At 66.6% G+C, this 17462-nt stretch overlaps 2 protein-coding genes across 2 annotated transcripts in view; both read left to right on the top strand.

The window, feature by feature from the left end:
* Positions 1–17462, top strand: part of STAT3 (signal transducer and activator of transcription 3) — a 295156-nt gene that overhangs the window by 145142 nt on the left and 132552 nt on the right. The gene's annotated exons all lie outside the window — the stretch shown is intronic.
* Positions 1245–15454, top strand: LOC128829084 (serine/threonine-protein kinase 17A-like). The gene is made up of 7 exons (XM_054014245.1): positions 1245–1532; positions 7966–8178; positions 11909–12053; positions 12306–12432; positions 12810–12858; positions 13566–13745; positions 14034–15454. Exons 1-7 carry the CDS (start codon positions 1438–1440, stop codon positions 14317–14319), a joined length of 1095 nt encoding a protein of 364 aa, XP_053870220.1. The 5' UTR covers positions 1245–1437; the 3' UTR covers positions 14320–15454.

Raw genomic sequence — 17462 nt, 5'->3', positions numbered from 1 at the left:
AAAGCTCTGCGGCCCGGTGCCTGTGTTTGCAGCGTTGGTCGATCGCAGAGGCTGAGGGTGTCTCTCTCACTGGTGCTGCTCCACCCACCCAGCCCCCACTCAGAGTCATTTCCTCTGTTACACCACAGCTCAAAAGCATCCTTCTCCCTCACAGCTCTGACAGTGACAGAGCTTTATACATATAATTGGGATGACGTCCCACGTCCTGTAATTAACCGTGATCTACAGGGATTCCCAAGTGTGGTGTCAGGTGCCGGTTCCCTTCTGGATTCGTAACCGGGGAGGAATTCTGAGCACATGGGGTGAAATTCACCCTGGGTGTAGGGCGGGTGGCCAGACTGGGTTGAAATGCAGTGGCAGCTGCCCCATTGGGGCCTGCTCCAGACCCACGCAGCCTGCCACGGCTTTGCACACTTGCACCAGGATCCCAGAGCCAGAAACACACGGGCAGTGCTGCAGGGGGTGGGGATGGGGGAGACCCCAATGCAAACCTGGCCCCACTGGTGCACCCACCCGCTCCCTGTCCCCAAGCGCCATTCAAGCGCATGAGAGAGGGAGTCTCTGTAGCTTGTCGTGGAAGAGACGGTGAAGAGGGCGCTGGTGCTTGTTCACGGTCTGTTTGGACGCTGCTGAGGGCACCAGAATTCCTCTCTTAGCTCTGGCTTTGTCATTCGTCTAGCATGCTAGACCGCCAGCATCCCAGGAACTGTGCACTTCCTGACTCCTAGTGGGGCCTGGGCCCGTTTCCATAGCACATACTAAACAACAAGGGTTTGTTATTGTAGGGTCGACTGCGATACACCTAACAAACAAGGGTTTGTTACTGCAGGGCTGCTCCTGCCTGCCGGCCTTCAGGCCGGTTTCTGTTTTGTACGGAGGCAGATGCCCGGTCCCAGGTTGGGGAGTGAGCTGGGGGCAGGGGTGGCAGTGGGCGGCGGGTGGCGGGTAGAGGTGGTGCTTTTGTGGCTGGCCTGTGCCCAAGGAGGGGACACAAAGCTGCCTCTCCCCAAGGAGACCTCACCTGGATGCCCACCGAGGTCCCCAGGTGTGTCTCCCCCCGTGGCTGCGGGGGGGGGGGTCTCTCGTGGGGGCCCGTCCCGTCCCACGCGCGGTCTGCAGCACGGACCCCCCCATCCCCAGCGAGCCGCCGCCGAGGCAGGGGGAGGGACCGGGCCTGGAGCCGCCCCCGAGAGGAGGAGGGGCCGCCCGTGGCACGGGGCTGAGCGGCCCCCCCCGTCCCGGCCCTGCCGAGCCAGACTTCGCTGCAAACCGCCGGCCCGGCGCACAGAGCTGCCCCCGGAGCCCGGACCGACCCGTCCAGAGCCGCTTCCCCCCTCGCCTGGGACCGAGCCAGCCCCGGGACCCGGGGTCTCGGCACCAGCCCCCGCCGGGCTCCGGGCAGCGTCCCCCGGGCGCCCCGTCGGGCCCCTGGGCAGCATGAGCCGCCCGGGCATGGACGTCCCGACCCAGACCCGCATCCGCACCGACCGGTTCGCCGACAGCTACACTCTGCTGGGCCGGGAGCTGGGCAGGTGAGCCGGGGGGTCCCTGTGCCCCCAGACTAGAGACCCCCGCGCCCCTCACCGCCCGCAGCCGCGAGAGGGGCCGAGTCTGGCAGGTGCGGAGTGTGTGTCACCTTGTACGTGTGTCGGTGCGAGAATGTGTGTGTGTCACCTTGTACGTGTGTCACTTTGTACGTGTGTCGGTGCGAGAATGTGTGTGTGCCATTGTGTGTGTGTGTCACCTTGTATGTGTGTCGATGCGTGAATGTGTGTGTGCCATTGTGTGTGTGTGTCACCTTGTATGTGTGTCGATGCGTGAATGTGTGTGTGCCATTGTGTGTCTGTGTGTCACCTTGTATGTGTGTCGATGCGTGAATGTGTGTGTGCCATTGTGTGTGTGTGTCACCTTGTATGTGTGTCGATGCGTGAATGTGTGTGTGCCATTGTGTGTCTGTGTGTCACCTTGTATGTGTGTCGATGCGTGAATGTGTGTGTGCCATTGTGTGTGTGTGTCACCTTGTATGTGTGTCAATGCGTGAATGTGTGTGTGCCTGACCACTCAGCTTGGGCAGGACTTTGTTGAGCAGTGTGTGAATAAGTTGGGGGGAGGTGTCATTGTGTGTGTGTTACTGTGTGTGAGTGGCTCGGGTGTCGCTGTGTGTGTCTGGGGAAGCGTAGCCCAAGCACTGTTTTGGGGCCTCTCCCCTCGGCTGTGCCCGCGGTGGAGGCTGTGAATGGGCGGTGGGAGTTGGTAGTGGGCTCCAAGCACCCGGGGGGTGATGCGTGTGTGTTACTGTGTGTGAGTGGCTCAGGGGTTGCTGTGTGTGTTACTGTGTGTCAATGGCATGGGTGTTACTGTGTGTGAGTGGCTCGGGTGTCGCTGTGTGTGTTACTGTGTGTCAATGGCATGGGTGTTACTGTGTGTGAGTGGCTCAGGTGTCGGTGTGCGTGTGTGTTACTGTGTGTGTTACTGTGTGTGAGTGGCTCCAAGCGCCCAGGGGGTGATGCGTGGAGGCTCACTTGGGGCCGCACTGCGGTGCCCGGAGGAAGGCCAGGGAGGGGTGAACAGACCTGCCCCCATGAACGTCACAGCTCAGGGCCACTGAGGCAGGGGCCCAGCCCGGGGCCGGGTGGGTTGTGGGAGCAGCGCTTGGCTGAGAGCCGGGGATGGGGGTGGTGGTGGAGTCACCAGATGCTGCCGTGCCCGCGGGGGTTGTCTCTCACTCTGCCGCCTGGGGCTGGGGTGGGGAGGCCGCCTTGCTGGCACCGCCAGCGTCCTCGGCTGACCCCGGGCCAGGCTTGTGGCAGGGAGCCGGCCACAGCACGGACTGGGGGGTGGGGGGATGCCACTGAGATCTCCCTCCCCTCTGGGGCATCAAATAACCCCATGGGGGCACGGGAAGGGCCTTTCCTGGCGTCGCTGGCCCTGGGGCTTCTGGCACCAGCCCAAAGTGCCCAGGTCGGGCTGGGGAGCCGGGGGAATGGGAGGGGGATACAGCAGCTTCTGGTGAAGGAAGAATCTCTCTTGTTGCACACACCACAGCCACACACCGGGGCAGAGAGCCCTGCCCCCCGCCCCCCCGGGCAGAGAGCCTGTAACACCCCACCTGGGCAGAGAGCCTGTAAACCCCCCCCCCCCCCCCCCGGGCAGAGAGCCTGTAACACCCCACCTGGGCAGAGAGCCCTGCACCGCCATCCCCTGAGACCTTCCCCTGGCGCCTGGCTTTCACGCCGCTGAAGTGCAGTTTGGTTGTAGCTGCCCAGTGCCAGGCGGGGGGAACCGGTTGCAGGGAGGCCCCCCCAGCATTTCAGTGCTCTGCAGACAGTCGGAAGCCGAGCACACTGCGGTTTCTTGCTCAGAGCGAGTCGCTTGCTACCTGCTGATTTCCTGCTAGCCAAGAGGAGACAGATCTCCCTGACCTGGGCCCTGGTGGCTCTGCACAGATCAGGGTCACTGGGTGCTGAGCTGGTGACGTGCCCTATGCATAGCACGGGCAGCCACCGGCCTGGGGGAGCTCTCGGTATTTAGCAGGCTGCTGGCACTCTGAAAGCAGCCCTGGATTCCCCAGGGCTGAGGCCGGAGCTGGTACCACCCTGGCTATCTTTAGCAGCACAGTCTGCCCGGGACAGACGGCTGCAGCTGGGTTCTTGTGGTGGAGGCTATTTCTGAGCTAGAGCCTGGTGCCCTCGCTGCCTGGAGCCTGGCCCGGGACCTGGCATTTCACTGGCCAGCCGCTGCTTATCCTGGTCCACACTGGCTGCTGCCCGCCCTCAACGGGGATAGGAGCACAGACCTTCCCACCTTCCAACCCTGAGGACGTCACCCTGGGTTCCTGTCTGTCTGTGCCTGTGGCACTGAGCACCCAGCAGGGGCCAATGCAGCCCAGACGATATGCCCACATGATATGCCCAGCTGCCCCACCCCAGCATCTGAGCCTCACAGTCCCTGGTGGATTGTGTCCCCCCAGCCTCCCTGCGAAGAAGGGAACAATCATCCCCATGCTACAGCTGGGGCCTGAGGCCCAGAGGGATGAAGGGACTCAGCCAAGGTCACACGGGGAGTCTGTGGCAGAGATGGGAACTGAGCCCAGGTCTCCAGCGCCCAGCCCAGTGCACAGTCCTTCCACCGCAAGAACCCTAGTGGGGGCTGTGCGGCCAGCTCAGCTCCCCCCCCTCAGGAAGCGGCGCCTGGGGGAGCTCTTACTCCCCATGAGCTTGTGAGCAAGAGACAAACTGCCCCTGGCTGTAGCCAGGCCCGGTCCTGGGCAAGGTTCCTGCAACAGCTCTGCTGTGCCCCCCTACTCCGACCCGCAGCCCCTGCTACCCCCCCGCCCCGGGCAACCTAGACACAAGCTCTGCTGTGCCCCTCTACCCCGACCCGCAGCCCCTGCTACCCCCCCCCGGGCAACCTAGACACAAGCTCTGCTGTGCCCCTCTACCCCGACCCGCAGCCCCTGCTACCCTCCCGGGCAACCTAGACACAAGCTCTGCTGTGCCCCTCTACCCCGACCTACAGGCCCCCCTTCTCCCCCAGCCATTCCTGTTCTGGGTCTCTCGAGCAGGGACGGTCCATCAGGCTGAGCTGGGATGTGCATAAAGAGGAGTCAAGATGAACCAAGTCCATTCTGATGGGGACACACCTGCCCTCACCCCAGTGGCTGGGCCCAGACGCCATTAGGTGGCACCTGTGAGCCCAGAGTGGTGGCTGCACAGCCCCGTGCCCATCCCCTGGCACTGTCTGATCGGAGCGATAGTTCGAGGACCCCCCTGGGAGTCCGGCTGAGCACAGAGCTGGGAGCTCGCTGGTTCCTGCATTTCCTGGCAGGCCCTGCCCTGGGCACCGAGGGAAGCAGGGCCTGGGGGGCTCCTTTCAGGCACCTAGCCCCCGGCCTGCTCCCTGCCCCATCCCCAGGAGCTCGCTCGCTTGCTGCCCCTCTGGCTTTGGGAGCACAAGCCATGGAAGCAGGTGGCGCATTTCCTGCAGGAGGAGAAGTTGCTCCAGGCAGAGCCTGTCTCATCTGCCCCAGCGTAGCACGGGGCACCCTGGGGACGAGCCCCACAGTGTGGGACTGCAGAGTGGGGGCTGGGCTCTCCCTCAGCTGCCCTGGGTGCAGGGGCGGCTCTATGTATTTTGCCGCCCCAAGCACGGCAGCGAGGCAGCCTTCGGCGGCATGCCTGCGGGAGGTCCGCCGGTCCCGCGCCTTTGGCGTCCCCGCTGCCGAATTGCCGCCGAAGCTGCGGGACTGGCGGACCTCCCGCAGGCATGCTGCCAAAGGCTGCCTCACTGCCGCCCCCCGCGGCTTGCCCCCCCCAGGCACACGCTTGGTGTGCTGGTGCCTGGAGCCGCCCCTGCCTGGCTGCAGGGTCCAGTTAGGAGTGGTTGGGGGGTGGGGGGTTGACTCCTCGTGCTGCAGGGAGCGATCAGGATGTTGTGCCCGCTGCGTCCTGCGGCGAGACGCACTCGTGCCCAATTTCCGCTCGCTTAGGGGCAACGAACGGCGCCCGCTCCTGGGGACCGGAGGCCGGGAATCCTGGGCCAGGCACACTGGGGAGACAGCAGGCCGAGCCCCAGGGAAGGGACCACGTCCAGCCGGGTGGTGGCTGGAACAAAGGCCTCTGGGGCTGCCGGGAGGGCGTCGCTCTGGGCTGGAGTCCCAGCGCGGCAGCCCCTGCCCCACTGCTCTGCGCACCAGGAGCTCCCAGGGTCCCCAGGCTGCATGAGAATTAACTGGAGGGTTCAGCCCCCCCCCGCTCCCTTTGTTATCAGTGCCAGGCTGGTGGGATGCGCTCGTATGGGGAGCCGGCCGGGGTGTGGGGGCAACAGCTGAACTGGGCACCAACCCAGCAGGGCTGCGGCCTGCGTGGAAGCCCCCCCCCCATCCCGCCCCACTGCTGAGCCTGGCCTGGAGGGTGCAAAGCACCTGCTGCCCATGTCTGCAGGGCGCCCCAGGCTCAGGGAGGGGAGTCCTGCCATGCTCATGCCAGTCGCCAGGTGCCATGGTGGCTGGGGCCAGCTGAACAGTGCATTAGCCTCGCCCCTGCCCCAGTGTTCCCCTGAGAGCCCTGGGACACGGGGCAGGTTGTGGGCTCCCAGCGGAGACTGAGCTGGGGTGTGTGAGAAAAGGACACCAGGACTCGGCTGGCAGGGGGCTGCGGGCAGGACTGAGGGGCCCTGGCAGAGCTGGGGGCGGGGCGGAGCCTAGATCTGGGCTGGCAGGGGGGTGGGGGTCAGGATTGAGGGGCCCTGGCAGAGCTCGGGGTGGGGAGTCCAGGGCTAGCAGGGGGCTGCAGGCAGGACTGAGGGGCGTTGGCAGGGGGGTGCGGGCAGGACTGAGGGGCGTTGGCAGGGGGGTGCGGGCAGAACTGAGGGGCGCTGGCAGGGGGGTGCAGGCAGGACTAAGGGGCGCTGGCAGGGGGGTGCAGGCAGGACTGAGGGGCGCTGGCAGGGGGGTGCAGGCAGGACTGAGGGGTTGTGGGGGGAATCTTCCAGCCAGCGTCGTCGTCTCTCAGTTTTGCAAATTCCCTTCCTGCCTGTTTACAAGCAGCCACCCAGAAGCTGTTGGAATCTCTCGGTTTTGGGCACGAAGTTCTGAGCCGGGGCCATTTCCAAACTTTCTGGGGCCAAGCGGCTGTCGCCAGAGGTCGCCCTGAGAACAGCCGAGTGGCTTGGGGGTGGGCTATGACTGGCTCGTGGGGAGTTCTATCCCATGGTGCAAACGGGAGCCGCCGGGCGAGGGGCCTGTCATCTCTCGCTAGCCTCACCCAGGCCCTTGTCCCTGGAGCCCGTAGGCAGGGGATGGGCTGCCTGGCTGCTGGGCCAACTCCCTAAAAGGGCCTTGCTGGGACAGGGCCCAGAGACTGCGTGCGACAGGTCGGGACTGGCTCGGTGGCCTGGCCTGTGACGCTGATTGACGCCCCGGTGGGGCGGGACAAGGGCTGGTTCCCTGGGTGGCTCCTGCTAATTGGGAGCAATTTGCTCCGGCTTCGTCCAGCTTTTCTTCGGGGCCAACGATGCGAGACCAGGGCGGGAGACAGGGTGTGCTGAAAGCTCAGGCCGGGCGCTGGCTGATGCACGGCACGGCACGGCCCAGCGTGGGGCAGGCTGGCAGGGGTGAAGGGCTGCACGCTGGGGGCTGCTCTGTGCCAGGAGGGGGTAAAGCCCCGTCTCTCTCTTGCAGCCAAGGGGTGGCTGGAGCCAGAGCTGGGGGGTCGGGGTGAGGTGGAGGTGGCTGCGATCCCGGGGGCTCTGGCTCACAAGAGGGGCGGCTGCTGTCTGGATGCGGCTGGAGCCGTGTGTGTTGGTCGGGACCCACACGTGTGGCACAAAGCAGCCTGTGGGGGAAGCGCTGACATCTCCGAGCGCCTGCTGGCTGCTGCCCCAGGCACTCCAGGGGCTTGGCGGGCACAGCGCACGTGGGCCTGTGCCCGCCCCCCTCGGGGCTGTGGTTGCGGCGCCGTGTGCTGGGGTTCTGGGGTGCCCCCAGCTGCCGCTTGCTCAAGAGCTCAGCCTTGGGCCCGGGCCACATGGTTCCCATTAGGCGAGGGGTTCCTGGAAACGGCAGCAGGGAACGTCTCTGTTTACACGGCGAGATCCTAGGATCCTGGCTCCTCCCTGCCTGCAGGGTGGGAGCTGCCCCTGCCCCTGCTTGGTGACTCCCTGCCCCGGGTGCAAATCAGCAGGGCACTCGCCTAGCAGGGGGACTGGGGACAGGCCAGGGAGCAGGGGGCCTGTTCCTGAATGTGCTGTGGATAATGGGGGTACCGGCCCTGGAGTCGCGGAAGCTGCACCTTGTGACTCTCACAGCTCAGGGGTTCATGGGGGGCTGGGCCCCTGGGGCTGGGCGTGAAGAGATGGGAAGGGAGGGAGGGCGGGCAGGGGGGCCGTGCTGCATGGGGAGGGGGTGTGATGATATCGGGGCTGGGGCCAGCCCCTGCTCAGTTCCCTGATGGCTCCTCTCCGCAGGGGCAAGTTTGCGGTGGTGAAGAAGTGCCTGGAGAAGGCCACGGGCCGGGAGTTCGCAGCCAAGTTCCTGCGGAAGCGGCGCAAGGGCGAGGACTGCCGGCTCGACATCATCAACGAGATCGCCGTGCTGGAGCTGGCCGCCCGCAGCCCCCACGTGGTGGATCTGCACGAGGTCTACGAGACGCCCGCTGAGATCGTGCTGGTGCTGGAGTGGTGAGTGCCGGGCGGCGGCTCAGCTCAGGGGTCCTCGCCGCCATGAGCTGGGCAAACGGGGCCCCCTCGCTCCTCGGCCCCACACTGAGCCCAGCGGGGTCCCCACACTGCCTCACCCCTCGGCTGCTCTCGGCCCCACCCCTTCCATTCATGCCCCTTGCTCTGCGGTGTGAAGGCTGCAGGCTGGGCCCCTTCCCTGGTTCTGCCAGTGGGGTCGGCTGGGGCAGGACCCTCTACAGAGCAGGGCACGGTCTCAAGTTGCAGTGGGGGAGGTCCAGGTTGGATATTCGGAAAAACTTTGTCGCTCGGAGGGTGGTGAAGCACTGGAATGGGTTCCCTAGGGAGGTGGTGGAATCTCCATCCTTAGAGATTTTAAGGCCCGGCTTGACAAAGCCCTGGCTGGGATGATTTAGTTGGGGTTGGTCCTGCGTTGAGCAGGGGGTTGGACTAGATACCTCCTGAGGTCCCTTCCAACCCTGAGATTCTGTGATTCTCCTTGGGGCTGCGGGGGGGCGTTTCTGATCAGGGCCCTGCAGTCTCCTGCGGCCTAGAAAGTGGTTTCCAGGGCCCTAGAACAGCCTGTCCATAGAGCGCGGAACGGGGGTACCTGCGTCAGGCACCGGCTCCCTGCCCTGCCTGGCGCCTGCACTTGAAACCTGCTGCCTCGGCTGGGGCTGAGCCGAGCAGGAAGTGACTGAACCAGAGCGTGTCTGAGAAACAGCCTCAGCCCCGTTTCTCATCTCCCTTTCCGGGCAGCTGCTGATCTCGGGGCCGCATCCTGCCCACACGGCTCCACCACAGGGCCCCAGCTGGGTCCCCAGAGAGCGCGGCTTCCTGTCTGGGGCCTTTGCACGAACCAGGCCAGGCTCATTTACCAGGAAAGAGACTCAGGTGGTGCCGGGACGGCAGCGGCAGGAGGGAGAAGTGACGCTACAGGGACCCCCCTGCACACACCGCAGGGCTGAGGGGACCGTGGGGCTGACCATGGGGTGGAACGGAGCAAGGGGGACCCTGTGCTGTTGGCAGGGGGGGCTGGTTCTACGAGCCCAGCTGCCCCACTGCAGAGGGAAAGGAGCCCTTGCTACTGACAGGGCCTCTGGACGGTCCCACTCTCTGCCCTCCAAAGGCTGGTGGGGCAGGGCAGTGTGTGGAGGGGCGCCAGCCCAGCCTGCCTGGGGAGCACCCCCCCGGGAGGAGGGGGAGCTCGACCTTCATGTCGCTGTAGGGACTGGACGGACTGAGGCCTGGGCGTGTTCCTCACTCAGGCCGGGTCGGAACTGGTGACCCAGAGGTGCTGGGACCCATCATGGCTGTTCCTGAATCCCCCCTCGCTGGCCCTGGGACAAGCGGGAGGGGCTGGGCTGGCGCTGGCTGTTGCCGGCACGGTGCCATGGGCACGTGAGGCAGGCTGGGCATCTGGGGAACGAGCACGTTCGGCGTGGATGCTACCCGGGGCCCCTTGTGCCAGTATAAACCCCAGTAATGGCACAGCTCTTGATGAGGTGCTAGCAGCAGGCACCTGACCAGGCAGCTGGGGGACCCCACGAGACCTGGGCCTTCCTGGCAAACGCACCCCTCCCCGCTGGGCATGTGGGTGGAAACAGAAGCTCGCAGCCGCTCTGGGTTTTTTCTGAAAGCGCCTTGCTGGGTCTTGGGTCCCTTGGAAAGGCAGATGGATTCTGCTCCCCAGCCAGCGCGCTGGGTGGCCCCGGGGAAAGGTGCGTGGGTGGCTGTCTCTGAAACGCGACCCTAGCTCAGCGTCGAGTTCCCAGAAACAGCTGGTGGTTTCGCGCGCGTGTTTTTTGCTCCCAGAATGGGGCTGTGATCTGCTCTCGCTGTAACCACAGCATGAGGTGAGCAATGCGAACCTGCCCGTCAGCACGCTCCCTCCGCTCGTACAGCGGGGCTGACAAGCCCCAGCCGAGATCAGGGCCCCACGGTGTGCATGTGCAGCGCCTAGCACAGTCCCTGCCCCACAGTTTACAAGCTGAATAGACAAGACAAGGGTGGGAGAGGACCAGAGGGGAAGGGACAGGCCCAAGGTCCCACAGCAAGTCAGGAGTAGAACCCAGGTGTTCAGACACCCAGGCCAGGGCCCTCACCACTGGGCCTTGCTGCCTCTGATGTCACCTAGCGAGTCCCCCCAGATTTGGGGAGCAGCTCAGCCTGGAGTGACCCCTCCATGGCCTGGCCCACATTGGGAATTGGCCCCAGTTCCTGCCGTCGCAGAACCCACCCTCCCGGCCTGTGCCACCTGCTACCACGTTGCTCTGCTCAGGTGCAGCCGAGCACACAAAACCAGGGCACTAGGGAGCCAGCCCCCTGCAGCCCAGGAAACCACGATCTGCCCCCTCCCTTCCCGGCTTGAGGTGGGTGCCACAGGGCATGGCTGAGCGTGGCACTGCAGACACTCCCGGTCTCGGGCTCACTCCTCCAGCTGCCTCATTCGCAATTCAGTCCCCTTCCAGGGTAACAAATCTCCAAACAAAACCCAGGCTGCATTCACCCCACCTGGGCTCCCTTCGGCCAGTCCCCTCAGCATTACCTCACCGTCTCCAGAACAGAGCCCTGCGTCCCAGGCACCTTCCCGGAGCCCCTGACAGCCTGCTGCAGCCCCTCCCTCGGGGCCATGCCCAGCCCACCTGCTCTCTGTGGTTCCTCTACTCAAACTCCAGGGCCATCACCGCTCTGATCCCGGCCAGCTGGGGCCAACAGCGAGCCCAGCCCCCTTTAAAGGGCCAGCCAGCCTATACATTGTGATCTCCAAAGCGGAAGTCTGGGATGAGGCTCCTGGGATGGCAGCGCCGGGGATGGACAAAGACCCACCCGTCCCACTGGGGCACCTGGGTTCGGCCCTGCTCTGAAGCTGTATCCGACCCTTCCCACCCTCGCTGGTCCCGTGGGCGCAGGCTCCCCAGAGAGGTTTCTGGCTCTCCCAGCTCCTGCAGGCCAGCCCCTGTGGCTTCTGGTTAATCGCTGGCAGAGGCCGGAGGGCACAGAGCTGCGCAGACACCCCTGGCCTGGAACCAGCCCGGCTGGCGCCCAGGGACATGCAGCATCCTGGCTGCTTGGGGGCACCTCGGGGTCAGCCCCCTGGGCGTGAGCAGCTCCACGGGCTGGTGCTGTGCGCCCTGCGCCCCCTGCCAGGGCTGGGCCTGGAGCCGGGGCTGAGACAGGCAGGGCCTTGCCGAGCTGGGTGCACGGCCCTGCCCTCTGGGCGCTGGGGCTGCGGTTACATAACCAGCGAGGAACAGGCTGGGTGCTGGCACCGCTGTTCTGGGCCAGGAGAGCGACCTGCCAAGAGCTGTCTCCTGGGATCCCGGCAGGAGGAGGCTGGGGTACGGGGCCCCAGGGTGGCTGTGCCGACGCAGGGACTGAGGGTGGAGCCCTTCCCCGAGGAGTCCCCACCCGCCGGCCATTTGTGAAATGAGCAGACAGTCAGGACGCCTGGGTTCGATTCCCGGCGCTGGAGGGGAGCGGGGTCTAGGGATTAGCACCGGGGTGGGGGGAGGCTGGGAATCAGGTGGCAGAGCTATGCCTGCACTGGAGAAAGGGGGGTTAGCGTGTGCTGGTGCTGGGATGTTAGCGTGTGCTGGGGAGGGAGGTTGTTAGCATGTGCTGGGGGTTAGCGTGTGCTGGGGGAGGGGGGTTGTTAGTAGGTGCTGGTAGCTGGGGGAGGCATTTGCCAGCAAGGCTCCGTCCCCCCCTCACCTGCCACCCCCCCCTTCAGTGCGGCCGGCGGAGAGATCTTCCAGCAGTGCGTGGCGGAGCAGGATGAGGCCTTCACCGAGCAGGACGTGATCCGGCTGGTGCGGCAGATCCTGCGCGGCGTCGCCTACCTGCACCAGCACAACGTCGTCCACCTGGACCTGAAGGTACCGGTGGGGACGGGCGGTTACTGGGGGCCTCTCCCCACTGGGAACAGAGTCTCTTGGGAGGGCGGGACGGGTGGACACAAGCTTGGAAAGGGCTGGTTCCCCCAGGGCTCCTGGAACCCCCCCTTGTCTCCGTGGTAGTGGGGTCCCTCCCACCCCGCATCCCTGCAGGGGGAGCGGAGCGCCAGCCCTGCCTTGTCCCGGCACCAGGGTCCCGGCCCTCTCGGCTCACACCCTGCCCCTGCCCTGCAGCCCCAGAACATCCTCCTGACCAGCAGCAGCCCCCTGGGCGACATCCGCATCGTGGACTTCGGGCTGTCGCGCCGGGTGGACGCCATGCGGGAGGTGCGAGAGATTCTGGGCACGCCGGAGTACGTGGGTAAGTGGCACTGCGGTGGGCAGCAGAGACCGGGGACGGGTGGGGGCAGGCGGGGGGGGGAGGGACGAGCTGACACATCCTTGTTGGGCTGCAGACATTGGTCGTGAATCCACAGGGGTGAATCTGCCCCGAGCGCCTGGGTTCTGAGCCCAAGGGCCCTGGCACCTCGCTCCAGCAGAGACGGGGACTGGGCATGGGTCTCGCCACCCCCCCGAGCCCGTTCAGCCCTGTGCTGAGCTCGCTGCGCAGTGCTGCCCCCTCCAGCGCCCCCCACTCCCGCTGCCAACCTGGGCGCCCCCCTCGCCCAGGGGTGGAGTCGCTGGCACACCCTGGCACCAGCGGCAGGGTCCGTAACTCCCCTACGTTTCCCTTTGCAGCTCCCGAGGTCCTGAGCTACGAGCCCATCAGCACGGCCACCGACATGTGGTAGGTCTCTGGGGTCCCTCTGCCCTCTCCTAGGGGCACGCGTCGGGGGGGGTCTGTCCTTTCTCCTGTGGGGTGGGGGCAGGGTAACGACACATGGAGGGCTGGTGCGGGGTGGGGTGTTTCCCCGCCGCAGGTCACCAGGTAGCTGCAGCGTTTGCTCGCAGTGCGTCATCCGCGGGGCTGAGTTCCTGCTTGTCCTGGCACGGGGCACCCTGGGAGCCAGGGCGAATCTCCCCTGCCGATACACTCCCCCCAGAAACCGCTCTGCCCTGCCCCCAGCGTCCTCGGCCCCTCACCCAGCTGGAGGAGAGGCCAGGGAGCCCACAGTGTGGGTGCAGTGCCCGCTTGTGGCATGATCAGTACTGCAGTTGTGACCCGCTGAGGGGGGTACAGGGCTACGTCCCCTCCATGCCTCCCATCAGCCCCGCCAGGCCCTCCCCGGCTCTGGGAAGGAGTCTCAGCCCATGGTTGTGAACCTGCCAGTGTCCGGAAGAGGAGGGGGGGCGAAGGGGGGGGGTCCTCGGGCCTCCCGGGCCACAGGGGCCGGGCTCAGCCTGGGGAGGGGCCGGGAGTCTCATGGGTTTGACCTTGGCCGCGGGGACTGCTCCTCCTCCCGTCACCCACAGAGCAGGCGGCTAGCGCCGATGGGAGCCAGGCCCTGGCCCACTGGGCTCCCCGCTGGCTCTGACCCCAGGGGCTCTCCCCAGGAGCGTCGGGGTGCTGACCTACGTCATGCTGACGGGCGAATCACCGTTCCTGGGCGACACCAAGCAGGAGACCTTCCTGAACATCTCGCAGGTGAACGTGCAGTTCCCGCCCGACGTCTTCCAGGGCATCTCGGACCAGGCCATCGACTTCATCCGCTCCCTGCTCGTCAAGAACCCCAGGTACCCGCCGCTGCCCCCTGGCCTTGTCACGCCAGCCTCAGGGGCACGTGGCACCCGGGCCAGAGCCTCCCGCCAAGCACACGCTCCCTGCGCCTGGGGAGAGCGGCCCTGGAGCCGGCCTCACACGCGTCGCAGCTTCGCTGGCTGCCAGGGTGTCGCCCTGATGCGAGCGTGGGGCGGGAGGAAGGCTGGACTCTCGGGGGCGGCCATGCGGGAGGGGGGCAGTCGCAGGGGTAGGGCTGAGGACTCCTGGGCTGAGAGCACTAATCCCCTCCCTCCTGCCTGCAGGAAGCGGGCCAAGGCCGAGCAGTGCCTGCAGCACCCCTGGCTGGCCCCAGCCCCGGCCCCGGCGCTGGAGCTGGCGTCCCCAGTGCGGGCTGAGTCGGAGCAGGCCCCGGTGAGGGAGGGCAGCAGTGGCCCCGAGGAGGACGAGGAGCTGGTGCTGGTGGCCTCTTACACGATGCCCTGCCCCTGCCGCCAGCTGGGGGGCTTGGAGGGGCGGGAGACGGAGCTGGCTGGGGCGCGGAAGCCGTTCCCAGCCCTGCAGGAGATCGCCCAGGAGCTGGTGTTCTGAGCCGACCGCTCGCATCCCCTTTGCCTGCTGCCTTGGAGAGCAGTGCGCCGGACTCGCCCCAGGCCTGCCAGGCGCATTTCCGAGCCTGCCCCGGAGTCGGGGCCCCTGGACGCGAGAGGGACGGGCCCCTGGGAGCAGGCGCAGCTTTGCCTCGGTCCTGGGGGAGCCAGACGGGCGCCTGGGCCGCTCTGCCCCGCAGCCATGGCTCCTGTGTACATAGCACTGCAGGGGAGGACGCAGCCTGCCAGACGGGATAGGGTGGGTCGCTGTGGGGGAGGGGAGCCCCCCAGCGTCAGTGATGGGGGACAGGAGCACCCGTTACCAGCAGGAGCTGGTTGGGGGATCGCTGCCCCGCACAGCTGGACGAGGCGGCGGCTGCAGGAAGAGACCGAGCCCCTGTGACCTCTACAGGAGACGACACCCCATGGAAAAGCCTCGGGGGTCACCCCACAGCCCCACATTCAAACCGAAATCCGCAGCAGCTGCCAGCGGGAGCACAGGGCCCAGCGGGCCAGAGGCTGCTTCAGCACTGAACCCGGGAAGCTCCATTTGGGGGCTGGCCCTGTGGCACAAGGATGCCCCCCTGCCCTGTTGTGGGGCATGGAAGGGCCCCACTGCCTGGCCCTGCCGCCCCTGGGCAGCTTACCCAAGCTTTGCCTCTGGTTTCTTAATTAGCAAGTTAGTTACTGGCCCATTTGGGCTGGGGGAGGTGGAGGGCTGGGCTGCACTGACGCGCTGTTCTGTGCCAACGTGCGGGGCATCGGGAGAGCCCCGGTGAGGGCAAGGGGCGGCTGGCACCAGGAGCTGACAGTGCCACCCGATTTCGCTGAGGGTCCAGGTGCCAATTGCAGGGTAAACGGGAGCAGTCCCCGTGCTGCCTGTGTTCACACTGTGGCGTCTGGCTGCCAGGCAGGGACTCGAGGGGGAGCCCCAAGCCGGGAGCTCCTGCCAGCAGGTGCCTGGCCCAGCAGATGGGACAGCAGCCGGGGCCCGGTGCTCCAAGCTGCAGTCACGCCCGGTGCTGGGCATTGCGGCTGCCCTGCAGGGCTAGCCCCAGGAGGGAACGGGCTGCAGGGTGCTGCCGCTTGCCATGTTGTTGCTTCGTTTTGTTTTTTAAATAAAGGATTAAAGTTTCTATCTATAAAAATGTTGGCTCCTCCCCCAGGGGGTTGCCAGGGGCCTCATGCCCCACACGGGCCCCACACTCTCACCCAGACAGGCACAGAGCCTAGCTTTCATGCCCAGGGGCTGTGCTGCAGCCAGCAATGGCTAAGGGAGGCTGCCCAGGGCCACCCCAGCAGGGCCCACTGCCTGCCTCTCCCTGCCAGACAGGAGCCTGGGCTCCCTGCGAGCCGTTGGGGTGGGGGGGTGGCTGGGAGGAGCAGGTGTCCCAGGCCCCAGTGGCCTCACAGTCGCTGGCTTTGAAGGGAGCAGGTTGCAGGGGCTCCCCGGCCCCATTGGAGCTGCAGTTCCGGCCGGCCCGGGTGGGCTCAGCCCCGCCAGGCAAAGTCGCGGTGCGTAGGGCAGGTGCTGCGTTCCCAGCTGTGACAAGCTCCCCCGAGCGATGACAGAGCAGGCGGCAAGTGACTCTTAGCCCCTAGTGCCCGCGGAGGGGTGGGGGGGCTGAACCACGCAGCTCCTAGCCTGGCGCGCCGAGCACCCGGCTCCCTGCCCGAGCCATGACAGCCCAGCGCCTTGGCTGCCTCACGCTCGCACCTGGCCAGTACGGTGCTGCCGGGCACAGGGGAGCTCAACAGGGTTTGCCGCTCTGCCAGGCGGGCATTGGTTCACCCCCTTCCCCCTGGATGCACCCAGGAAATGCCGGGTGTCCCTCAGGACATGCACATGGCAGCGCCAGGGGCGCCCCCATCTCAGCCTGCGTAGCCCTGCACAGCCCCGGTCGGCAAGTCCTGCTAGTACCCAGTGCCTGCTGGGCAGCCCCCCCCCATGCCAGGGCCATGCAGCCCACGCACCCAATGTGCCCCCAACACCCCTCCCCCAACAAGCCAGGCAGCCTGCCCGGGGGCAGTGCCCACAACGCTCTCATGGCCACATGCCCTTGGTGACTGGCCAGCACCCCTGCAGCGCTTCCTGGGGGGGGGGGGGCGCTGCGGCCAAGCACAGCAGCTCTGACCCGCTCTGGGGGGGCTCCACATGGCACCAATGGCCCCCCGGCGCTGCAGCTGCCCCCAGGCAGTGCCTGCCTGTGGGAGCCCTGCCCCCTGCTCCCGCCCCATGGGGGCCACCAGCTGATTGGATGCTGCTCGCTCTGCCAGGAGGGAGGCCGATTCTCAAAGGGGGCAGGCAGCATGAGGCCCTCCAGCCCCCCGAGATTTAAAAATCCAAGCGAGTGAGGACTCCCCTGCTCCAGGGAGCTGGCCTCCCGGAGCCTCTCTGTCCCATCTCCCCACCACCACCCCGGCTGCACTGGGCCTGGGTCCCGGCCGCCCAGCTCTCCCAGGGGCCGTTTTCACCCCATTCCTGCCCTGCAGCCTTTGTGCTCCCACTGTGATCCGCCCCCCCGCGCTTGGCTGGGCTGTGAGCCCCTCAGGGCAGCTCCCCCTGCCCCCACCCAGGGAGCTGGCCCCACTGGGTGTGGGGCAGCTCTGCGCCCCAGGCCCCTTTGCCCAGCCCAGCCCCAGGGCGGGCAGGGGCGCCAAGGCAAGGCCCTGCTTTTAACAGGCTGCACCACTCCTGCCACCTAGCGAGCGCTCGGCAGCGTGCAAAGGCCTGATCCCTACGTGCCAGGCCAACAGCCCCTCACCCTCGGGCCTGGCCTAGCTCCGTCCTGCTGCCAAGGCGGCCCCTGGCCCCTGGCCCCAGCCGAGGACGAGGGGCTGCAGCCGGGGATGGAGTCTGGCCCGGAGCAGGGCTGGTCAGCAGAGGGCACTGCAGCTCCAGGCTGCGATGGGGCACAGGCAGCTCCCCCCTCCTCTGCCCATTTTCCGGCTGATGCTGCCCTGGGCATTTTCATGGGAACCTGCAGGGGCAGCATCGCCCCCAGGGCAGAGCCGGTGCACAGGAGCCCGGCCCCCACCTCGCCCATCCGTCCCCTGGCACCCAGCCCACCCCACCCCCAGAGCAGGGGAATGGCGGGCCCCAGGCAGGAGCTGGCACCCAGCTCTCCGGGCGGCCGGGATTCC

This window comes from Malaclemys terrapin, chromosome 25, assembly GCF_027887155.1.
Source record: "Malaclemys terrapin pileata isolate rMalTer1 chromosome 25, rMalTer1.hap1, whole genome shotgun sequence".
NCBI classification, from domain to species: domain Eukaryota; kingdom Metazoa; phylum Chordata; order Testudines; family Emydidae; genus Malaclemys; species Malaclemys terrapin.
This window is presented reverse-complemented; position numbering and strand designations above follow the sequence as displayed.